At 41.7% G+C, this 26352-nt stretch overlaps 1 protein-coding gene across 1 annotated transcript; it reads right to left on the reverse strand.

Annotated features, from left to right (window-relative positions):
- Positions 1–1977: 1977 nt before the first annotated feature.
- On the reverse strand, positions 1978–21406 carry crfb5 (cytokine receptor family member b5 precursor). Its single transcript, NM_001281380.1, is given in 7 exon segments — positions 1978–2644; positions 3098–3243; positions 3428–3581; positions 5601–5761; positions 10574–10758; positions 11128–11260; positions 21304–21406. Coding segments are annotated over 7 exon segments (1200 nt in total). The 5' UTR covers positions 21356–21406; the 3' UTR covers positions 1978–2275.
- Positions 21407–26352: the final 4946 nt, after the last annotated feature.

The following is a 26352-nucleotide window of genomic DNA, read 5'->3' on the forward strand; positions in this document are numbered from 1 at the left end:
GTGCAATATGTGTGTGAAATCAACATGTAAACATGGCTCAGACATTGTAGAAGCCTATGCTATAAGGTTTTCTTACAAAGAGAAAAATATGTGCACTTGTGTGACTCTCATAAAGGGGGCGTGTCTGTAGCGCGGTACTTTTCATTTCCCAGTTGAGGGAAATGTGAAGGGCTGTCACTTAAGTAGCTCTCCGTAGCCCTGGGAGGTCCATCCATCTGTAGTAAGCACAACACAGGGTGCATTGGCCTATTTATTGACAACTTCTGTTTCAGCTTGCTTATATAGAGTGGGTACTCGACCCCACCACTCGCCATTGGACAGAACTATTTCCTGGCTGCGCCTCACAAAAAGGACAGTTAGAAATCCGTCAATTAAGATTCAAATTGTAATTACAACATGCACATTCTGTAGTCTCTAGTTGTTTTAACGGGATAGCCTGAAATGTTTTTGTTGTTGCTCAGATTTACCCAAGAGGCATACAATGCAGCCTATAGGCCTAGTGAAATATCCATGTACAGTACCAGTCAAAAGTGTGGACGCCTACTCATTCCAGGGTTTCTAGATTTTTACTATTTTCTACATTGTAGAATAAAAACTATGAAATAACAGATATGGAATCAAGTAGTAACCAAACAAGTGTTAGAAGAATATAAAATATTTTGATTTCAGTAGCCACCCTTTGCCTTGATGACAGCTTTGCACATTCTTGGCATTCTCAACCAGCTTCATGAGAAATGCTTTTCCAACAGTCTTGCAGGAGTTCTCACATATGCTGAGCACTTGTTGGCTGCTTTTCATTCACTCTGCGGTCCAACTAATCTCAAACCATCTCAATTGAGTTTAGGTCGGGTGATTCCATCACTCTCCTTCTTGGTAAAATAGCCCTTACATAGCCTGGAGGTGTGTTCTGGGTCATTGTCATGTTGAAAAATGAATGAGTCCCACTAAGTGCAAACCGATGGGATGGCGTATCACTGCAGAATTCTGTGGTAGCCATTCTGGTTAAGTGTGCCTTGAATTCTAAATAAATCAGTGTCACCAGCAAAGCACCCCCACACCATCACACCTCCATGCTTTACGGTGGGAACTACACATGCGATCATCCATTGACCTAATCTCAAATTTGGACTCATCAGACCAAAGGACAGATTTCCACCGGTTTAATGTGCAATGCTCGTGTTTCTTGGCCCAAGCAAGTCTTCTTCTTAATGGTGTCCTTCAGTAGTGGTTTCTTTGCAGCAATTCAACCACGAAGGCCTGATTCACGCAGTCTCCTCTGAACAGTTGATGTTGAGATGTGTCTGTTACTTGAACTCTGAAGCATTTATTTGGGTAGCAATTTCTGAGGCTGCTAACTCTAATGAACTTATCCTCTGCAGCAGAGGTAACTCTGGGTCTTCCTTTCCTGTGGCGGTCCTCATGAGAGCCGGTTTCATCATAGTGCTTGATGGTTTTTGCGACTTCACTTGAAGAAACTTTCAAAGTTCTTTCCATTTTCCGGATTGACTGACCTTCATGTCTTAAAGTAATGATGGACTGTCGTTTGTCTTCGCTTATTTGAGCTGTTCTTGCCATAATATGGACTTGGTCTTTTACCAAATAGGGCTATCTTCTGTATACCACCCGTAACTTGTCACAACACAACTGATTGGCTCAAACACATTAAGAAGGAAAGGAATTCCACAAATTCACTTTTAACAAGACACACCTGTTAATTGAAATGCATTCCAGGTGACTACCTCATGAATCTGGTTGAGAGGGATGCCAAGAGTGTGCAAAGCTGTCATCAAGGCAAAGAGTGGCTACTTTGAATAATCTAAAATATATACTTCGATTTGTTTAACATATATTTGGATACTAATGATCCCATGTATGCTATTTCATAGTTTGGATGTCTTCAGTATTATTATACAATTTAGAAAATAGTAAGAATAAAGAAAAACCCTGGAATGAGTGGGTGGCCAAACGTTTGACTGGTACAGTAAAATTGTTTGTTTTAATCTGGGTTCACAGTGCAGACTGAACAGAGGTCCCCCATACCGAACGAGTTGGTATGAATACGTTTACCGTTACACCCTTACTTTTGAGATGTGTCTTTTAATCTGTGTGATGTCTTTTAAGCGAGATGTCATCAACTTCAAAGTGTCCTTTGAGGGGTAGAAAGACAGACTTCAGAGAACATTCCGTATGACCCTCCTCCTTTCCCTATTACAATTCTTCAACCATCACCTACAGTCTTTCCACCCAGCGCTCCTCTCGCTCTCTCCATCTCTCCTCAGACGCACACATCCACAACTCCCTCATCCGGAACTCCTTCGTCTCCAGGCTCTTCCCCCATCTCCTCCAGCTTGACCTTCTCCACTTCCTTGTCTCTCCTGATTGGCTCACCCCCACCACTAGAACCCTGCTGGCCGGAGCCTCCCTCTGTGGAGTAGACCCCAGAGTCTCCGCTGCCTTCACTGCCCTGGCGGCTATGCCTGCTGCTGTCATGCTGCAGCCCTGAGGGGGGAGCTGTGAAGGGAGGAGCTATGTGGATCTCCAGCGGCACCACCTCAGCGTACACGCTCAGATTATCACAGCACAGCTCCGACTCAGGAGTGAGGAGATTGGGCATTTCAGAGCCGAGGGAGGAGTCACAGAGGTACTGGTGGTGGGGGGGGAGAAGAGGGAGCAGCATACGATTACTCTATTTATCCCAACACCCCAGAGACACACACCCACCCAAAGATACCTAGATATTACTGTTGTTTACATGCTAGCCACTGTGAGGCATGCTGCTACTCTCTGTTTATTATACATACATAGTCATATACATACATAGTCACTTTACCCCTACCTACATGTACAATTTACCTTGACTAACCTGTATCCCCGCACATTGACTCGGTACACGCTGTATATAGCTTCGTTAATTGTGTTACTTTTAAACTTTTGTTTATTTAGTCAGTTTTGTTTTACTCTATTTTCTTAACTGCATTTTTGGTTAAGGGCTTGTAAGTAAGCATTTCACGGTAAGGTCTACACCGGTAGTATTCGGCGCATGTGACAAATAAAATTTGATAGGATGTGTGTGCTTGTTAGCCCATGTACAGCCTACCTCCTGGATGTATGCAGGCAGCTGGATGGTGGGGTAGAAGGTGTGTTTGAGGACTCTGTAGAACCTAAAGAAGGTGTAGGGCAGCAGCACCAGCAGGAAACATACTACCAGGGAGACCAGGAAGATCTGCCTCCACTGGGTGTCACCTGTGGATGAAGACAATCACACAGTCCTTCAAATTACAGTGCCCTCATTAATGTGTAAATACTCCTGTAAAAAAATATATATATACAAAAAAATACACTCATACAGTATACTTACTCACACAGATACAGGTAGGTTATTCACACACACGTCATGCTATTTCAAAACCAATCTCAAAGTCTTTACCTTCTGTCTGCATGCACTGGGGTGCCGTGTAGCCGCTTGTCTTGTTGTAGTAGTCGTAGCGAGACTGAACCATGACACAGTACCACGTCCAGGCCTCCAGCTCAGGCAGCGTCACCAGGTTGTTGTTAGAGTTCACCACATTAGGCTTTAGACCCTGTTCAAACAATAAAAACATGTTAAAATAGGTTTTTGCAGAGTGAAATAAGATAGGGCTGTGTTTCTCAAACCTCTCTGGAGTACCTCCAGCCATTCCACTTACTTGATGTAATGCAGTACTAGCACAGTTGATTCCACTGGTGAACTAATCACCAAGCCCTTCTTCGCATGAACCATCTATGCTAGTACTAGATTAAATCAAGTAAGTGGAATGGCTGCAGAAGAGCAGATACAATTGATGTTGAAGCCCTGGGGGAGTTACAGAGAATACGTAATAAGAGCTTTGCATTCAATCTGATGCGCATTTGAATGCCCAGTCCGATATCGAACAGAATAAAAACCCTGAAACGTGTTGGCTTTACTTTTTAGAATAAATACACTTTTTTAAATATTCAACCCTTCACACTCGTGGGGATTGTCCTATATAGATAGGGCTAAATTGAAATCGTACAGAAGAAATATGAAAAGTATATGCATAACCATGAGTACACAACTCATCCAATTACGATCTTGTTTCATCGCTGCAACTTACCAACGGGCTCGGGAGAGGCGAAGGTTGAGTCATGCGTCCTCCGAAACATGACCCGCCAAACCGCGCTTCTAAACACCCACTGCACCAATGTGTCGGATGACACACAGTTCAACTGACGACTGAGGTCAGCCTGCAAGTGCCCAGCCCGCCACAAGGAGTCGCTATAGCATCAAGGAGCCAAGTAAAGCCCCCCCGGCCAAACCCTTCCCTAACCCGGACCACGTTGGGCCAATATTCCTGGAAAATGTGAGGTAGGTGCAACATAAGACAAATAAATTACAAGGGTTTGAGTGAGAGGTCTAACTGGTGTTTCCAAGTGGCCACACACCTCAAGTGCACAGTCCCTTACATAGGATGCCACTACAGTAACAGGTGGATAGCAACAATTGATAACCTGATGTACCTTTTCAGACAGAATTCTGCTCCAGCATAGAATGTTTGGTATTGTTTCCCTGAAAACAATAAATGTTGCTCATTGATGTGCTGTTGTTTTTATGGTAGGGTAGAAATTATGTTTTTTTCCCCCCTACAAAATGTATTGGTAAGTCATATTTTAGGAACTTCAAATAACTTTTCTTACGCCTCGACCACACCGACAGCATCATTGCATTTTTGTACACCAGAAGTACATTCATTTCCAATGGAACACTGCGTTTGCCTCACAGCATTGCGTTGCAGAGGCAGTTGCAGTACATTCTGTGTGGTGCATAACGTTGGATTTATCGAACGTACCCGTCAAACTATGTGTAGACGGCTTGACGGAAATGGTAGCGGAAGGTGAACGTTGAACTTTTGTTGCACACATACCCAGATGATGCTGATGCTCATTTGATTGACAGTTCTGGTTGCCTAGAAATTGATGTTAGTCCCGTCATTCCTTAACAGACAAGTTAAATTCCTGTTTTCAATGGCGCTTCGAAACTACCTCCAGAAAAGGTTTCGTTGCGGCATTTAAAAAGCCGTAGTGTACCCTTTCAGACAAACACACATGCCGTAGCGCTTTCAAGGCGCCACATTCCATAAGTCTGAAAGGTCTATTATTGTGTTGCGTTACATAGAAAACCTACATAGAAACCCTGCATAGAAAACCAGAGTAGGAACACAGGTGTGTTCTTTTTTAAGGTTGCGGTTTAGAGTGTTACATGTTGTGGCTTCTGGTGTGTGGGGTTTTATAGCAGTCACGGGGTTACTGAGGGGAGGCCCAGGTGCCTTAAGAAAACATAGAAAAGGGAAGTGTGAGCTGGAGAAACAAAGGTATTTTAAAAACTTATCTCTGAGGATTTCTAGTTGTTCCAAAAAAATAATGAATCTGTCCTAGTTTCAGCTAGAAACCAAAAAAAAGTAACATTCACATTTGTTATTTAGTAGTTACTTAGTGCATCCATTTTAAGGTAGCTAGGTGAGCCACCACATATCAACAACAATACATTTTCCACCAATAAAGTAGCTATCAGAAAAGTCAGTGCTAGTAAGAAAAGACAGTACCCGAGGGTCATCAGACAGGTTCCAGTACAGGATGTGGTAGTACAGGGAGAGGACGTGTTCCTTCATGGAGCCCTGGGTGCTGGTCAGGGGGTCAGAGATGGTCACGTCCAGCAGGTTCCCCACAGGAGCCAGCTCAACCCTGGATGGTGGGCCCAAAGCAGCTAGACGGGGAAGAACAGAAAAATAAGCATACATAAACTTTCAGTAATCATCAAGTCAGAATCCAGCCGAGCCAACTCCAGAGAACGATTATTGGTGATCGATAGCGATCTTCCTGTGCTAGTTGTGTGTTAGGGTGTCTACGTACAGTACCAGTCAAAAGTTTGGACACACCTACTCATTCAAATCAAACTTTGTCACATGCGCCGAATACAACCTTACTTTGAAACGCTTACTTACAAGCCCTTAACTCTTTCTTGAACTGCATTGTTGGTTAAGAAAATATTTACCAAAAAAACTAAACTAAAAAATTATAAAAAACAGAATAACGAGGCTATACACAGAGGGTACCAGTACCGAGTCAATGAGCGGGGATACAGATTAGTAGAGGTAATTTGTACATGTAGGTAGGGGTAAAGTGACTATGCATAGATTAAACAGCGAGTAGCAATAGTGTAAAAAACTAAATGGTGGTGGGGGGTGTAAATAGTCCGGGTGGCCATTTGATTAATTGTTCAGCAGTCTTAGGGCTTGGAGGTAGAAGCTGTTAATTAGTCCAGGCTCCAGTACTGCTTGCCGTGTTGTAGCAGAGAGAACTGTCTATGACTTGGGTGACTGGAGTCTGACAATTTTGGGGCTTTCCTCTGACACTGCCTAGTATATAGGTCCTGGATGGCAGGAAGCTCGGCCCCAGTGACGTACTGGGACATATGTACTACCTTCTGTAGCGCCTTACGGTCAGATGCCGAACAGTTGCCATACCAGGTGGTGATGCAACCAGTCCAACCATGCTCTCGATGGTGCAGCTGTAGAACTTTGAGGATCTGCGGACCCATGCCAAATCTTTTCAGTCTCCTAAGGGGGAAAAGTTGTTGTCGTGCCCTCTTCACGATTGTCTTGGTGTTTTTGGACCATGATCAACATGTTGCTGATGTGGACTCCAAGGAACTTGAAACTCTCGACCCGCTCCACTACAGCCCTGTCGATGTTAATAGGGGCCTGTTCGGCCCGCTTTTTCTTGTAGTTGACGATCAGCTCCTTTGTCTTGCTCACATTGAGGGAGAGGTTGTTATCCTGGCACCACACTGCCAGGTCTCTGACCTCCTACCTATAGGCCCTCATCGTTATCGGTAATCAGACCTACCACTGTAGTGTCGTCAGCAAATGTAATGATGGTGTTGGGAGTCGTGGGTGAACGGAGTACAGGAGGGGACTAAGCACGCACCCCTGAGAGGCCCCAGTGTTGAGGATCAGCGTGGCAGATGTGTTGATGCCTACCCTTACCACCTGGGGGCGGCCCGTCAGGAAGTCCAGTTGCAGAGGTAGGTGTTTAGTTCCAGGATCCTTAGCTTAGTGATGAGCTTTGTGGGCACTATGGTGTTGAACGCTGAGCTGTAGTCATTCTCACATAGGTGTTCCTTTTGTCCAGGTGGGAAAGGGCATTGTAGAGTGCAATTGACATTGCGTCATCTGTGGATCTGTTGGGGCGGTATGCGATTGGAGTTGGTCTAGGGCAGCAGTTTCCAAACTTTTTATAGTCCTGTACCCCTTCAAATATTCAACCTCCTCTAGCACCAGGGTCAGCGCACTATCAAATGTTTTTTGCCATTATTGTAAGCCTCCCACACATACTATACGATACATTTATTAAACATAATGAGTGAGAGTTTGTGTCACAACCTGGCTCGTGGGACAAAGAGCTCTTATAGGACCAGGGCACATATAATAATCAATAATTTTGCTCTTTATTTAACCATCTTACATATAAAACCTTATTTGTTCATTGAAAATTGTGAACAACTCACCACAGGTTAATGAGAAGGGTATGCTTGAAAGGATGCACATAACTCTGCAATGTTGAGTTGTATTGTTTTAAATCATTTTCCACACAGTCATCTGTTTCGGGAAAGTACCTGCGTAATTGCGCAACAAACTCACTCAGGTGCTTCGCTATATCACATTTGACATTGTCCGTAAGCTTGAGTTAATTTGACCACAAAAAAAAAATCATACAATGATGGAAAGACCTGTGTGTTGTCCTTGTTAATGCAAACAGAGAAGAGCTCCAACTTCTTAATCATAGGCTCAATTTTGTCCCGCACATTGAATAAAGTTGCGGAGAGTCACAGTAATCCTAGATTCAGATCATTCAGACGAGAAAAAACATCACCCAGATAGGCCAGTCGTGTCAGAAACTCATGCAAGCGGTCAGCCAAGTGGAAATTATGGTCAGCAAAGAAAACTTTAAGCTCGTCTCTCAATTAAAAAAAATGTGTCAATATGTGCCCCTTGATAACCAGAGCACTTCTGTATGTTGTAAAAGCGTTACATGGTCGCTGCCCATATCTTTGCATAGTGCAGAAAATAGTTCAGGAACCTTGCTGTAACAAAGTTAACCATTTTCCACTGTAGTGTCCAAAACGTCTTTCAAGCTGTCAGGCATTCCCTTGGCAGCAAGAACCTCTCGGTGGATGCTGCAGTGTACCCAAGTGGCGTCGGGACCAACTGCTTGCATGGTTGTTACCACTACGTCTCCCTGTCATGGCTTTTGCACCACAAGTACAGATATCAACATGAACAGCAGCTAACTTTGGCTACATATGGACCGTTAGTGGAATTTCCACGAGAGAGTAACGGTTACTGTGATTGGATGTTAATTATTTGACTAGGCTACCCTTATTTGACATTGTTGTTATTTCGCTGAACACTAGATGGTTTAATTTTATTTTTGGCAGTGAAATGAGCCTACTCAGGCGAGAAAAAAAAAACTCTAACCCAAATGTATAGCCCCGTTGGAAACTATAAATGGACTGTTTGAAAATGTGAATAATGGAAGAAAAAAAAAAGGTGGGACTATGGCGGTCTGCTTGAAATATGTAGGTATTACAGACTCAGTCACGGAGAGGATGAAAATGTCAGTGAAGACACTTGCAAGTTGGTCCGCACATGATTTGAGTACACGTCCTGGTAATCCGTCCGGCCCGTGGCTTTGTGAATGTTGACCTGCTTAAATGTCTTGCACATCGGCTACCGAGAGCATGCTTCAGTGTTGCTTGCCTCGTAGCGAGCATGAAAGGCATTTAGCTCATCTGGTAGGCTCACGTCACTGGGCAGCTCGTGGCTGGATTTCCCTTTGTACTCTGTAATAGTTTTCAAACCCTGCCACATCCGATGAGCGTCAAAGCCGGTGTAGTAGGATTCAATCTTAATCCTGTATTGACGCTTTGCCTGTTTAAATGGTTTGACTGAGGGTGTAGCGGGATTTCTTATAAGCGTCCGGATTAGTGTCGCACTCCTTGTAAGCGGCAGCTCTAGCCTTTAGCTCGATGCGGATGTTGCCTGTAGTCCATGGCTTCTGGTTGAGATATGTATGTACGGTCACTGTGGGGATGACGTCGTCAATGCACTTATTGATGAAGCTGATGACGGAGGTGGTATACTCCTCAAAGCCATTGGATGAATCCCGGAACATATTACAGACAATTGAGAAACATATGTTTCACTGGCAGCTTCATTAAATAGTACCTGCAAAATACCAGTCTCAATGTCAACAGTGAAGAGGCAACTCCGGGATGCTGTCCTTCTAGGCAGAGTTCCTCTGTCCAGTGTTATTTTGCCCATCTTAATCTTTTATTTTTATATGCCAGTCTGAGATAAGGCTTTTTCTTTGCAACTCTGCCTAGAAGGCCAGCATCCCGGAGTCACCTCTTCACTGACGTTGATACTGGTGTTTTGCGCGTACTATTTAATGAAGCTGCCAGTTAAGGACTTGTGAGGGGTCTGTTTCTCAAACTAGACACTAATGTGCTTGTCCTCTTGCTCAGTTGTGCACCGTGGCCTCCCACCCCTCTTTCTATTCTGGTTAGTGTCAGTTTGCACTGTTTTGTGAAGGGAGTAGTACACAGCATTGCACGGGATCTACAGTTTCTTGAAAATTTCTCGCATGGAATAATAGCCTTCATTTCTCAGAACAAGAATAGACTGACGAGTTTCAGAAGAAAGTTATTTGTTTCTGGCCACTTTGAGCCTGTAAATCAAATCCACAAATGCTGATGCTCCAGATACTCAACTAGTCTAAAAGGACAGTTTTATTGCTTCTTTAAATCAGAACAGTTTTCAGCTATGCTAACAATTGAAAAATGGTTTTCTAACGATCAATTAGCCTTTTAAAATGATAAACATGGATTACCATTGGAACACAGGAGTGATGGTTGCCGATAATGGGCCTCTGTATGCCTATGTAGATATTCCATTAAAAATCAGCTGTTTCCAGCTTCAAAAGTCATTAAAAAAATTAAATGTCTACACTGTTTTCTGATCAATTTTATGTTATTTTAATGGACAACAAATGTTGCTTTTCTATCAAAAAGGACATTTCTAAGTGACCCCAAACTTTTGAATGGTAGTGTATGTGGGAACTCCTTCAAGATTGTTGGAAAAACATTCCAGGTGAAGCTGTTTGAGAGAATGCCAAGAGTGTGCAAGGCTGTCATCAAGGCAAAGGGTGGCTACTTTGAAGAATATCAAATATATTTTGATTTTCTTAACACTTTTTTGGTTACTATTTTTCATAGTTTTGATGTCTTCACTATTATTCTACAATGTAGAAAATAGTAAAAAGAAAAGAAAAACCCTAGAATGAGTAGTTATCCAAACTTTTGATTGATAACGTATGTTGGTGTGTGGTTGTGCTTAGATATGTGACTGCCTCTTTGCAACTGTGTTTATTTTGTTATGTTCTCACATTTACATCTCTTTAGTTTGTGTTTTTAAATCGGTGCCAAAGTCAGTCTTCCCCATTTCCTCTCTCTCACCGTCTTTATCGGGGCAGAAGTCTTTAAGGACCCAGTCTGAGTTCAGTCCGTCTGCACTGGCTCGGACCCTGAGCACATACATGCCCAGGTAGTGCAGATCAGAGCCTGTGAAGTTACAGTGGGTATGTATGGTCCTCTCACACACACGGCTCCAGTTCTTCTTCTTCCTCTGCATCTTATACTTCCTATTGGGGAGAGAGAGGGTCATTGATTTACATTTTAGTCCTTTAGCAGACATCGCTCTGGATAAGAGTAATTAGGGTTAACCGCCTAGCTCAAGGGCACATCGACAGATTTTTCACCTAGTCGACTCTGGGATTCGAACCAGCAACCTTTTGGTTACTGGCCCAATGTGCTCAACTACTAGGCTATCTGCTACTGATGAGACGCAGTCTTGGCCAAATACCAGATCATGAAACTCATATTGTAGCGCAAGAAGAATTAGACCAGCCACAGTTTGGGTGTACTGTAGCATGCAATATATATTATAATGTGACATGGGGAGGGGTGGAGGATGTGTCCAAGAGTGTGATACTGTGTGTGTGGTGATTTACCCCATGTACTCTGCAGTGAAGGTAACAGTGTTGCCTGTGGTCGTCTGGTCCCGGTCCCAGTCCCATGTTAGTAGGTACTCTGTGTTCAGGGTGAGCAGAGTCAGGTTCTGAGGTACAGGCAGCTCTGCAAGCACTGAAACACACAAAGGAAGACAGGTTTATTAACTTCTTGGTGACAGGGGGGCAGTATTGAGTAGCTGGGTTGAATAAGGTGCACAGAGTCAACTGCCTGCTACTCTGTTCCAGATGCTAATATATGCATATTATTAGTAGTATTGGATAGAAAACACTGAAGTTTCTAAAACTGTTTGAATGATGTCTGTGAGTACAACAGAACTCATATGGCAGGTGAAAACCTGAGACAAATCCAACCAGGAAGTAGGAAATCTGAGGTTTGTAGTTTCATTTAAGTGATTGCTATCCAATATGCTGTGTCTATGGGGCCAGATTGGACTTCCCAAGGCTTCCAGCAGATGTCAACATCCTTTAGAAAGTTGTTTGGGGCTTCTATTGTGGAAGGGGGTCGAATAAGAGCTGTTTCAACATGTGGACTAGGCTGTGGCCAATCAGTTGTTTACTGCGCAGTCACGCAGGCACGCCGTTCCTTATTTTTCCTCTGTAATGAATACGCTATTGTCCGGTTGGAATATTATTGTAGATGTATTATAAAAAGACCCTAAGGATTGATTGTAAACATCATTTGACATGTTTCTACAAACTGTAATGGAACTCTTGACTTTTCGTCTGGATTTTGCGCTCGCGCATTGTGCCTTTGGAACAGTGAACTAAACGCGTGAACAAAACGGAGGTATTTAGACATAAATATGGACGTAATCGAACAAAACTAACATTTGTGGAAGTGGGAGTCCTGGGAGTGCATTCCGACAAAGATCTTTATTTTTATTTATTTTAAATTTTAACCCCTTTTTCTCCCCAATTTCATGGTGTCCAATTATTGTAGTAGCTACTATCTTGTCTCATCGCTACAACTCCCGTACGGGCTCGGGAGAGACGAAGGTTGAAAGTCATGCGTCCTCCGATACACAACCAAACCTAGCCGCACTGCTTCTTAACACAGCGCGCATCCAACCCGGAAGCCAGCCGCACCAATGTGTCGGAGGAAACACCGTGCACCTGGCAACCTTGGTTAACGCGCACTGCGCCCGGCCCGCCACAGGAGTCGCTGGTGCGCAATGAGACAAAGACATAATTGAAAATAATAATTTGTTCATAACTGACTTGCCTAGTTAAATAAAAATAAAATTAAATTAAAATGAAGCTTGGAATGTGCTGAGTGCAGGGAAGACGATCACGTTGGCAGGCACTGATATGGGTAGAGAGCTGTGGATTAGTGAGGAGCGGGGTCGAGGTCATTAAGAGAAAAGGAACAGTTTATTGCCCTTATGATTCTCACATATTATGGCTGTTTCATGACATTTATGAGTATAGCTCACTTCCTGTAAGACACCAGGGGCTAAAATGCACATGAAGGGGTACTTTGGGTAAAGGCAATAGTGGCTTTGACTTGCAAACATTGGTTGTGCAGATCTCTTTTCACCCATCACCAACAATGTCTGCAATCCTCTATGACATTGACCTTCTTGGTTGTCTCTGTATTGTAAAATCATGTTCAGACAAATTTTTTAAAAGGCAGAATTACAACGCTCCCCAAACCTATTTTCCTTTTTGACATCTTTTATTAGCCTAATAATTGCCAGCTACTTATTTTGATTAACATTACTGTACCTAGAACACAAGGGTTTAATTTTTACTAAACAATTTGTCACAAAAATAATGTAGGAAATCTTTCTGCTTTATGGGTTAGCCGCATATACATTATCTACTGGTATCATTTTAAATTGAGAACATACAGTGCCTTCAAAGTATTCAGACCCCTTGACTTTTACATATTTTGTTACGTTATAGCCTTATTGTAAAATGGATTAAAAAAAATTAAAAACTTAGCTATCTACACAAATAACCAAAGTAGCAAAAACATCAGTGGTGAAAAAAAGAATAGGCACGATGACATTGACCTCACTAGCTAGCCAGTGCTTTTATACCAATTTTACACAGACATTTTGAATAGGAAAAACCCTGTAGAGCTAATCCTAGACAAGAGGTTTCAGTCTGCCGCGTGACTCAGAACTTGCAATAACACAACAGGAACTATCAGATGGGCTGGAATAAATAAATAAAAATGTAGAGTAGAGAATGGTTCCCTTAACAGCTGTGTGTGTGTGTGTGTGTGTGCGTGCGGGCCTGCTAAACCTCAGTGCACCCATGGGGCTGCGATTTAAAAGGGTCATTACATAATATTTCCCTATGACTAAATCTGTACGTCTCGCTCTTTTTCCACTCTCTTTCTCAGTTGCGACTCAGAATGTCTAGCCCTCTTTCTAGATTGGGAGGGCCTTGATCGAGATGAACACAATTACCCCAACCTCCTGATGGTGGCAGGCACACACACTAGTGATATGTGGGTTGACCCATAACCCACAGCCTCTGCGGATAACCACATGGTGGACGGGTTCAGGGTTATTACATTGTAGAATAAAGATAAATAATACCTTTAAAAGAAATGGATCATTGTGCAATTTAGGCTACATTGAGGTTTTACTTTCATTATTTTAGGCTATTACTGTATAAGCGTAAACTTCAGGGCTTAAAAAGGGAAACACTTTTGGAAGTAAAGCTAAGCAAAGAGATGTATTCAATCCACTAATACAAACATGTGTATTTAACACAACATCTATATTTTGATCGCCAACAAGGTTTATTTGGAGGCATGGTCAGCAACATTTTAAATTGCCATAGTAACAACTGACGCCAGTGCGCCACTGGCAGGAATCAGCAAATTGTCTGTGGTACTGAGTTTTCGCGCAGAGAGTGAATCGAAGAGAGTGGAGTCAAGTGTGGACAATGAAAATGGCAACAAGTAGTAATTCAAACACGAACTGTATAGCGCCAGGCTGTATGAATTGGTTCCAAAAAATCCATCGGAATCCCAAGGACGCACAACTTTCGAAGAAGTGGCTCCACATCCTTTAGTTTGAGCTAGCAGGATCTGCAGACAGCACTTCGCGGAGGCAGACTTCGCGATGAAGGGCACTTTCGATGCGTCAACCGGGAGTTTCCGAATGGAAAGGAGTCATAGGCCTATGTTGAAGCCCTCTTCTTGCGCCTCCATTTGACATTGAGGGTTATGGTATAGTGGTTACCGACTGTTTTTGTAACGTTAGCTCCACCTCATTTAACTAGACTGAAGTTGACACAGCTTTTTTATTTTTATTTAACTAGGCAAGTCAGTTGCGACTCTAGGGGCAGTATTTTCATTTTTGGAAAAAAAACGTTGCTGTTTTAAATGGGATATTTTGTCAGGACAAGATGCTAGAATATGCATATAATTGACAGCTTTGGATAGAAAACACTAACGTTTCCATAACTGTAAAGATATTGTCTGTGAGTATAACAGAACTGATGTTGCAGGCGAAAGCCTGAGAAAAATCCAATCCGGAAGTGCCCCAGGTTTTGAAAGCGCTGCGTTCCAATGACTCCCTATTTGGCTGTGAATGTACCATCAACGAGCTTACGCTTTCTACGTATTCCCCAAGGTGTCTACAGCATTGTGACGTAGTTTTACGCATTTCTGTTGAAGAATAGCCGTAGGCGGCCACATTGCGTTTGTGGTCACATTGTGGCTCCGAGAGAGATTCTCGCGTAAAATACAGAGGTAGCCATTACTCCAATCGGTCTTAGAGAAAAACGAATTGTCCCGATGGATATATTATCGAATAGATATTAGAAAAACACCTTGAGGATGGATTCTAAACAACGTTTGCCATGTTTCTGTCGATATTATGGAGCTAATTTGGAATATTTTTCAGAGTTGTGGTGACCGCAATTTCCGGGCGATTTCTCAGCCAAACGTGAAGAACAAACTGAGCTATTTCCCCTACAAAAATAATATTTTGGGAAAAAATGAACTTTGGCTATCTACCTGGGAGTCTCGTGAGTGAAAACATCCGAAGTTCATCAAAGGTAAACAATTTAATTTGATTGCTTTTCTCATTTCCGTGACAAGGTTGCCTGCTGCTAGCAAGGCATAATGCTATGCTAGGCTATCGATAAACTTACACAAATGCTTGTCTAGCGTTGGCTGTAAAGCATATTTTGAAAATCTGAGATGACAGGGTGATTAACAAAAGGCTAAGCTGTGTCTCAATATATTTCATTTGTGATTTTCATGAATAGGAATATTTTCTAGGGATATTTATATCCGTTGCTTTATGCTAATTGTTGTCAGGCGATGATTACGCGCCCGGATCCGGGATGGGGAGTCACAAGAAGTTAAGAACAAATTATTATTTACAATGATGGCCTACCAGTGAACAGTGGGTTAACTGCCTTGTTCAGGGGCAGAACGACAGATTTTTACCTTGTCAGCTTGGGGATTCGATGGCCCAAACGCTCTAACCCCTAGGCTACCTGCCGCCCCAAAGTTAATGTTTGCTGAAAAGTAAATGTCCCTGTATTTGCTGTGTGTGTGTGTGTCTTGACAAAGCATACAAGACAGGAAGCTTGTTAATTCCAACTGATATACATTTGGGTTCAGTTGTCTTAACTAGGATGACATCTTCCCTGAAAATGTTTATCCTAGAGGAGACTGTGCAGGAGGCAGAGGAGGTACATGCTAATCCAAATTATTTTTAAGGCTATTGTTTATTTCAAGTATATGCAGTTATTCTTGAATATAACTATAGCCTGATAGATGCCTTAATTGTTTTCTACCAAAATGAAAGAATGGTTAGTACAGCATGCCAAACTGACCCCTGGGTGCCAGTGGTCCTGTGCTGCGGTGGAGAAGAGGTCCACCAGGAACATCACTAAAGAGCTTGGGGCCCAGCTAGATTGGCAATTTATTAGGATCCCCATTGGCTGTTGCAAAAGCAGCAGCTACTCTTATTGGGGTCCACACAAAACATAATACAGAACATCAATAGACAAGAACAGCTATTCACACTCAATCATTTATATCTATATGGTATACAATGCGGGTTTCTTTTCAATCTTTTTCGATTTGCGATTGCTGTTTAGCTCATAGTACTTTGTCCTATATTCCACTTTGTCGTTGTCTATTGTGTCACTCAATGCTAGGGGGTTAAGAAATAACGTCAAGGGCAAAACATTTTATTTGCCGAACAGCTTAAAACAGATTGGTTTTTTTCAAGCGTCTCATTCAGTTGCTACCGAAATCAACTTCTGGAGATCTCAGTGGGGTAATGATGTATGGCTCTCTCATAGCTCTGAACTCTCTGCTGGAGTTATCACTCTAAAGAATCATTTCAATGGAAGTATTTTGCACTCCGACTGTGACCCTTTTGGTCACTTTCTTTGTCTTGTTATCAACTGTAACAACATCATCCTTATTCAACTTGAAAATGATCACTTACTTGAATCTTTAGAAAAGCGTATTCTCCATTGGCTAACCAAGTTCCCGAATGCTTTACTTATTGTAGGTAGTGATTTTAATATTTCTCCGAATAATTTAATTGATAGATGGCCTCCGGGACAGTCCACTTCTATGAATATAAGTTTGAGGCAGTTTATGGAAAGGTTTGAAATTATATACAGTGCCTTGCGAAAGTATTCGGCCCCCTTGAACTTTGCGACCTTTTGCCACATTTCAGGCTTCAAACATAAAGATATAAAACTGTATTTTTTTGTGAAGAATCAACAACAAGTGGGACACAATCATGAAGTGGAACGACATTTATTGGATATTTCAAACTATTTTAACAAATCAAAAACTGAAAAGTTGGGCGTGCAAAATTATTTAGCCCCTTTACTTTCAGTGCAGCAAACTCTCTCCAGAAGTTCAGTGAGGATCTCTGAATGATCCAATGTTGACCTAAATGACTAATGATGATAAATACAATCCACCTGTGTGTAATCAAGTCTCCGTATAAATGCACCTGCACTGTGATAGTCTCAGAGGTCCGTCAAAAGCGCAGAGAGCATCATGAAGAACAAGGAACACACCAGGCAGGTCCGAGATACTGTTGTGAAGAAGTCTGAAGCCGGATTTGGATACAAAAAGATTTCCCAAGCTTTAAACATCCCAAGGAGCACTGTGCAAGCGATAATATTGAAATGGAAGGAGTATCAGACCACTGCAAATCTACCAAGACCTGGCCGTCCCTCTAAACTTTCAGCTCATACAAGGAGAAGACTGATCAGAGATGCAGCCAAGAGGCCCATGATCACTCTGGATGAACTGCAGAGATCTACAGCTGAGGTGGGAGACTCTGTCCATAGGACAACAATCAGTCGTATATTGCACAAATCTGGCCTTTATGGAAGAGTGGCAATAAGAAAGCCATTTCTTAAAGATATCCATAAAAAGTGTTGTTTAAAGTTTGCCACAAGCCACCTGGGAGACACACCAAACAAGTGGAAGAAGGTGCTCTGGTCAGATGAAACCAAAATTGAACTTTTTGGCAACAATGCAAAACGTTATGTTTGGCGTAAAAGCAACACAGCTGAACACACCATCCCCACTGTCAAACATGGTGGTGGCAGCATCATGGTTTGGGCCTGCTTTTCTTCAGCAGGGACATGGAAGATGGTTCAAATTGATGGGAAGATGGATGGAGCCAAATACAGGACCATTCTGGAAGAAAACCTGATGGAGTCTGCAAAAGACCTGAGACTGGGACAGAGATTTGTCTTCCAACAAGACAATGATCCCAAACATAAAGCAAAATTTACAATGGAATGGTTCAAAAATAAACATATCCAGGTGTTAGAATGGCCAAGTCAAAGTCCAGACCTGAATCCAATCGAGAATCTGTGGAAAGAACTGAAAACTGCTGTTCACAAATGCTCTCCATCCAACCTCACTGAGCTTGAGCTGTTTTGCAAGGAGGAATGGGAAAAAATGTCAGTCTCTCGATGTGCAAAACTGATAGAGACATACCCCAAGCGACTTACAGCTGTAATCGCAGCAAAAGGTGGCGCTACAAAGTATTAACTTAAGGGGGCTGAATAATTTTGCACGCCCAATTTTTCCGTTTTTGATTTGTTAAAAAAGTTTTAAATATCCAATAAATGTCGTTCCACTTCATGATTGTGTCCCACTTGTTGTTGATTCTTCACAAAAAAATACAGTTCTCTATCTTTATGTTTGAAGCCTGAAATGTGGCAAAAGGTCGCAAAGTTCAAGGGGGCCGAATACTTTCGCAAGGCACTTTATATTTGGAGAGTAAAGTTTCCTAATGACAAGTCTTTCACAAGGAGTAATGAGGCATGCTCCAGACAATCATTCATAGATTTTTGGCTGGTGTCTAAATGTTTTGATAAACAGGGTATTTCTGTTAACATCCTGGCCACTCCCCTTACTGAGCATAGAGCTATTTATATTGACATAACTTTTCTCTCTGATAATGGCCTTGGAAGAGCTTCCTACTGGAAGCTTAATAAGTCTATATTAAAACATGAGTTGGTCAAGATGGAGATAAACAATTTAAATTACACACTTTTGGAACAAAGCTATAAATGACAATTCATACAGTAATAACTGGGAGCTTTTTAAATATGAGGTTGGAAAATATTTAAGAAAATATGGAAGTATTCTTGCCAAGACAAAGAGAGATGAAGAAGGTGTAATTACAAAGATTGTTCAAAAGCCTGTTGAAAGTCTCTGAGGAGAACAAATCTGTTCTGTTTGAGCTACAAAACAAGTTGGATGATATGTATAAACTGAAAGCAGAGGGAGCCTTTGTCAGATCCAGGAAGAAGTGGCTAGAGTTCATATTTTTCAGGTTAGAAAAATACCACTAAAAATAATACAAATTCAATAATTAAATATTAATGATCTCATCACAGATGATCCCAAATTAATCTCTAACTTTAGTTGCAACTTCCACAGGACTTTATATTGAGGCGGCAGGGTCGCCTAGTGGTTAGAGCGTTGGACTAGTAACCGAAAGGTTGCAAGTTCGAATCCCCGAGCATGGCACTTCAAATAGATTTAATTTGAAGAGGAATTAGGCAAGGTTGCCCAATTTTGCCTTACCTCTTCCTACTTGCAACCCAACTTCTTACAAGTTCTGTTAAATCTAATGATATAAAAGGGATCTCTATATCTCTTTTATCATAAGTCAGCTTGCAGATGACACAACCCTCTTTTTGAAAGATGCTGACCAGATTCCTAGAGCAGTCGCTGTGATAAATATACTTTCCAAAGCATCTGGTTTTTGCCTGAACCTTAATAAGTGTGAATTGTTTGCTGTTAAAGACTGTGTAATACCCTCTATATGCAATATTTCAGTCAAGGAAAAAGTAACATACCTTGGGATTACCATATCTACGGATCAACAGGAAAGATGCTCATTAAATGTTATACCTATTATTGAAAAAACCAAAAAGAAGTTGAACCATTGGTTGCAGAGGGATTTATCCTTGAAAGGTAGAGTATTGCTTTCTAAAGCTGAAGGTGTCTCCAGACATACTTATGCAGCCCAGTCCCTATATCTTGACAACAAAATAGGTAAAGCTGTTGACCAGGTGCTTTTCAACTTCATCTGGTAAAATCGTACACATTATATTAGGAAATCTGTCCTTATGAACTCATATGAATATGGTGGTCTCAATTTTTTTGTTGTTGATTTTTCTACTTTGAAAAATACTTAAGATAAATTGGGCTAAACATTTTTTAAAGAATCCTACTTCAATTTGGAATTTCCTCCCTCATATCTTCTCCTGTTTTGGTGGCCTCAATTGTATGTTACTTTTTAACAACGACATTGATAAGATTCCTGCAAAATGATCTGCTTTTCAACCACACTAAGTATTCTTAGCATGGTTGTTAATATATTTTTTAAAAATCCCTGCATAGGTATTTCATTTGGAACAACAAGGACGTTTTGCATTTATTTTTTAAGAACTGGTTCAATAATCATATCCTGCTGGTGAGTTAACTTTTTAATGCAGAAGGATTGTCACTCAATGATGAGGAATTTTTTATCTAATTACAATATCCCTGTAACACCTAGAGTTCGCCATAGTCTTTGATGCTATTCCACCTGGAACTCTCATGTTATTTATAGGTGTAGCCAGACCTCACCTTCCTGACCTACCCTCTCTTAATCCAGTTGACTCTCCAATAGGGAAAATATGTTTCTCCTTGCTCCCTCAGAACAACAGATATATACGTGCTTTATTTCAAAGGGATATTGTATCCATTCCTTATGTTACAAGTTACTGGAATACATTGTTCACTAATATCTGTTGGAAAAAAGTCTGGTTATTACCACACAAATACTTGCTTGTTAACAAGGTCAAAGAGGTCTCTTTCAGAATGATCCATAAGCATTACCCTGCGAATCTTTACCTGAAGAAACTCAAAATACATTAACATTGATTGTACTTTTTGTGTTGAGCATGCAGAAACCGTTTCACATTTATTTTGCCATTGTCTACATGTAAAACAATTATGGAAAGATATTCACAGTTTTATAATTGTTAATACTCTTGATAACTTTTGTTTTTTTTATGTGAGAATGTGCTGCTCGGTTTCCTTAACCATAATAAAGAAAAAACAATTACCTCCATAAATCTAATTGTGCTAATGGAAAAATGTCATATTCATAAATGTAAGTTCACTAATAATTTTAAAAAACACTTCTGTGTTTTCTAGAAGGAATTCGAGCAGTACATTAAGACCATTCTACATTCTTCTAATAAGAAAGCTGTTAAAACAATCAATATGTGTGCATCTTTTAAGGTCTTTGTATAATCTGTAATTTGGTGTACCTCCTAGTATACGTTATCATTGTCTGTATACTTCTTGTATGAATACATTAGCCTAGCTAATGCTGTATCACATGAGTGGATACTTACACTGCTCTCAGGGCAGGTTTGTCGGTTTTGACTAGCAGAAGTGACTTTTCGTGGCAGGTTAACACAGTGAACGTGGCAGGTTACGAGAATTAGGTTAAAGTTAGTTAAAGGGTCAGCTAAAATTGTCCATAACTGCGCTAAAACCAGTCTTGGTTTCCACTACATAATAGTACATGCCATCACATGAATATTTAGCTACTATAGCTAGCTAACGTTACCTATATTATGAAGCAAGACACGACAATATAGAGCTAGCATTAGCTAGCTACTTACCATTGGTTATTAGGAGAGACCAGAGGAGAACGAGAGCAAAGCCCACGTTCATGATGAATAATTATTATTTAGCAAGGAATCCAACAGTACGTTTGCTCAAGCTGCCTTCACAAATCGTTCATTTCACCAGTTGCTGCGGCCAGTTGTTGTGATTGCTGCCTGGGTCTACATTACCGTTCTTCTAGCAGCAGGATATTATGCTGGCATCACATGGCGGATTTGTTTTCTTCAAAATAAGAGTCTCATTGAAAAAACACGCTAAACTTTGGGAATATCTTTTTTTTTACACTAATGTAGTACAACTGTTTTTCACAGCATTGCGACCACCAAGTTCACACAAATACTGGTATGTTGAAAGCTATTGTGTAGGCTATATTTAAGTTAATACACTTTTAAATGTTTTTTTTAACTAGGCAAGTCAGTTAAGAACAAATTCTTATTTTCAATGATGGCCTAGGAAGAGTGGGTTAACTGCCTTGTTCAGAACAACAGATTTGTACTTTGTCAGCTTGGGGATTTGAACTTGCAACCTTTCGGTTACTAGTCCAATGCTCTAACCACAATACTAATATATGTTATTGGAATTACTCAATACTTACTGCAATACCTAAATGAGTCTCTTGTGCTGGGCAACAGGTTGGAATATGGAATATATAAATATTAGGATGATATTAGGATGAGCAATGTCAGAGTGACATAGACTAAAATACAGTAGAATAGAATACAGTGTATACATATGAGATGAGTAAAACTAAATATGTAAATATTATTAAAGTGACTAGTGTTCCTTTATTAAAATTGCCAGTGATTTCAAGTCTATGTATATGGGGCAGCAGCCTCCAAGGTACAGGGTTACGGAACCAGATGGAACCCACCTAGTGATGTTAACTTAACAGTCTGATGGCCTTGAGATAGAAGCTGTTTTTCAGTCTCTCGGTCCCAGCATTGATGCAACTGTACTGACCTCGTCTTCTGGATGATAGAGGGGTGAACAGGCAGTAGCTCGGGTGGTTGTTGTCCTTGATGATCTTTTTGGCTCTTCTGTGACATTGGGTGCTGTAGGTGTCTTGGAGGGCAGGTAGTTTGCCCCCAATGATGCGTTGAGCAGACCACCCTCTAGAAAGCCCTCCGATTGTAGGTAGTGCAGTTGCCGGTGATACAGCACGTCAGGATGCTCTCAATTGTGCATCTGTAAAAGTTTGTGAGGGTCTTAGGGGCCAAGACACATTTCTTCAGCCTCCTGAGCTTGGAGGGTACTATGGTGTTGAATGCTGAGCTATAGTCAATGAACAGCATTCTTGCATACTGTAGGTACGTAGGTAGTCCAGATGGGATAGGGCAGTGCGATGGCGATTGCATTATCTGTGGATCTATTGGGGCGGTAAGCAAATTGAAGTTGGTTTGTAGAGAGAACTATTCTACCCGTCTCAGATAGTGGGGTGGGAAATACTCAGTAGGTTCTCTACTAACCAAATATGTGTAGTTTTGGAGGGGGACTGTGTCACACGACCTGCTGATGGCTTTTCACTCTGCCCTCTTTATAGTGCCCAATGCAATACACTGTTATAGACTGTGCATGGGATACATATTGGCTTGTAGAGAGAACTTTTCTATCTGTCTCAGCTAAATTGGGGTGGGAAATACTCAGTAGGGTCTCTTCTAACAAAACCTGGTTAGTTTTGGAGAGAGACTGGTTCGTACATTTTCAGCAACACAGCTTTAAATGACCTGGGCCTGAAATCGATACACACTCAACAACAAAAGGAGATTTTAGCATGTAAATCTAGTCTAAAAAATACAAAAAATGGGATGCATGCCAGCAAAGCCACAACACTAAACAGTACATTAATTGCACGATAACGGTGACAAACGGTGCCCCCAATATTTTAGGGCCTTCATAGAGCTGTCCCAACAGCAGAGATTTATTTTCACCATGGAGTGAATCCTTACCATTGCTACATCTGGCTATCAGCATAACCTTGTGAACCTTGGCAGCGAAACAGTTCATTCAGCCTCATTTACTGTCTTTTTTAAAAACATAGGTGAAATGGCTGACTTGCTTAAACAAATGTGGTTTCTACTGACAATTGAGATGTACAAACTATGGCATAAGGGGACGACAAGCGGATAAGAGGCCATCCGTAATTTCGATTAAGACAATTTTGATTAGGACATAGTCAATATAACTATTTGTTCAGCACTTTTGAAATGTACAGCGACAGAATTCAGAACATGGGCCGTTCTTACAGTATTCTCCTGTACACCAAGTCAGAACCATAGGATAAATAAAGGGGGCATAAGCAGACAATGAAACCTCTTACAATATTCAATGATGACATTTCTCTAAAACAGGCTATAGGCTACATGTGCACCACCAACAGCTAACAGCTTACTACACAACATACACTTTGTATTACTTTCTTAGCTACAGTACACATTATCTCTGACATATTACAGAGTTTATGCAGCAGCATACAAGACATTTTTGGACTCACCTTGTTGTGCTGCGCTCACATGAACAGGAAGATGGTGCTAGGTAAAGCTCTGCCTTATCTCAGTTCACTGGTCATGATAACAACACCTACCCGTAGCACACGTTCCAGCAGGAATATCTCACTTAAATTGTCATTCTTCACTACTATGGCCTATTTATTGGCTACCTTCTCATACCTTTTGCACACAATGTATATAGACTTTCTTTTTTTCTACTGTGTCATTGACTTGTTTATTGTGTTATTGGCTTGTTTATTGTTTATTCCATGTGTAACTCTGTGTTGTTGTCTGTGTCACACTGCTTTGCTTTATCTTGGCCAGGTCGCAATTGTAAATGAGAACTTGTTCTCAACTAGCCTACCTGGTTAAATAAAGGTGAAATAAAAATAAAAATAAATCTAGTGCGATGGCAGAAATCTGTGAGTTGAGGAGTCGGTAGTAGGTAGAGTGATCATTACCCCATAGTATGCACAGTAAGCCAGAGGGAGGAGGTGTCAGGGGATGGAGTAGGCAGGTGGGTGTTTGGAAGGGCAAAGTGGGATCAGTTTCAAGAGTTGAGTGAGCAGCAGGTGATGTGGATATGAGAGGGGATGTGGATAGTACCAATAACTGGGTGAGAACAGCTTTAGCGGGGGCAGCTACTGAGGCTATACCTAAGAGTTCAGGGAGAAGGAAGAGGAGGAGGAGGAAAGCAGTCCCATGGTGGATGGAGGAGTGTGGGGCAATGGCGAGGAGTAGTAACAGGGCATTTAGAGTACTGAAAAGGAAACTTCCAACATCTGATTCAGTATAAGCAGGCCCAGACCCTGGTGAGAACTATCCGTCAGGCAAAGAGGTCATGTTGGTGTCAGTTCTGTGACACCATTGGAAGTGTGACACCTGTGGGAGTAGTGTGGGTTATGATTAAGAGGATGAGTGGGGTCAGAAGGGAGTGGGATTATCCAGTGTTGACAAGTGGGAAGGATGTGGCAGTAACAGATGAGAAGGCAGCGATGCATAGCTCTGCACATTTGTCAGAGGAGGAGCAGAAGGGGAGAGAGGAGGACCCTGGAGTTCTGGATCGGAGGGAGGATGTAAATGATGCGTTGAATGCACCATTTACCATGGCAAAAATAAAAAGGGCAATAGGTAAGCCTGGGTTAACTTCACCTGGGAAAGATGAGGTGTGCTATGTTATGTTGGCCCATCTTAGTGATGAGGCACTGGATAAGGTATTGGTGTTGTACAACAGAGTGTGGGAAGACGGGAAACTACCCGGCGGCTGAAAGGATGCAGTAGTGGTACCAATCCGGAAGCCAGGAAAGGACCCAACGAGGCCAACAAGCTATCGGCCAATAGCTTTAAAATCAACAGTGTGTAAGATTAAGGAAGGTATGATTACGGAGAGGCTAATTTACTTCCTGGAGAGCAGGGGGCTAGTAGGGGGCCAGTTCAGAGTTGGTTCAGGAAGGGGAGGGGAACTATGGACCCAGTGCTCTGCTTAGAAACAGTGGTCAGGAAGGCTAAGGTGAATGGTTGTAGCCGTCTTTTTTGATGTGGAGAAGGCATATGATATGATGTGGAAGGAGGAGTTAATCAAGCTTGATATTATGGAGGTAGGAGGAAGAACGTACAACTGGATAAAGGATTTCTTGTTTGGAAGGTCTATCCAAGTGAGGGTGGGCAGCTACCTGGTGGATAACGGTATACCGCAGGGGAGCGTGATTCGTCCTCGGTTGTTCTCAATCATGATCAATGATGTTTACTCTCAGGTATGGACGGAATATTGGGAGGTCATTTTTTTTCAGATGATGGGGCCTTATGGAAGAGGGGAAGAAATGTAGTCAGGAAGGTACAGGAAGCAATTGATGGGGTAGAACGGTGGGCATTAATGTGGGGATTCAGGTTCTCTGTGGAGAAAACTCAGACAGTGTTCTTTACCAGGAGGAAGGTGGGAGATGAGGTACGCTTGAGGTTATATGGGAGAAACTTGGAGAGGGTGGGGGTGTTCAGGTTCCTTGGGGTATACTTTGACACTAGGCTGACCTGGGCAGAACACATTGACAGGTGGGAAAGTGTAAGAAGGTGCTAAATTGATTGATTGATTAAATTTAATATTTTAACACAATAAAGCTTATTTTCATTGTGGTCCTTTCGGAGGGGGAAGGGGGTGGAGCAAGGTTAGGCGGCAACTGGAGTGGCAACAACCAATGACAGACACAATAGTTGTTTATTTCATAAAATGAGATAATTAGTACAGTTCCATTTCCTAATAAACAACTCTGAACAGGTACATCTCCCTGGTCTTACTTACCCCTAATATATACAGCATTCATTGTCTTACATATACACACAAGACTATCACAAAATGATGCACATTAGGCATCAAAATCCCGGGCATTTCCTTCTCATCCACGTATTATAATCTTACGACTCACTTTTGAGACGTGCTACTAATTAGCATTTTTTTCCAGTGAGAACTTGAAACTGCCCATTGACGGTATACGTTTCCAATATTTTGAAATACTGTGTGATGCACTGTCTGACGGGAAGGAGTTGGGGGGCTGGGCGTTCCCC

The sequence above is a fragment of the Oncorhynchus mykiss genome, chromosome 22 (genome assembly GCF_057628025.1).
Source record: "Oncorhynchus mykiss isolate SJ-2025 chromosome 22, ASM5762802v1, whole genome shotgun sequence".
NCBI lineage: Eukaryota > Metazoa > Chordata > Actinopteri > Salmoniformes > Salmonidae > Oncorhynchus > Oncorhynchus mykiss.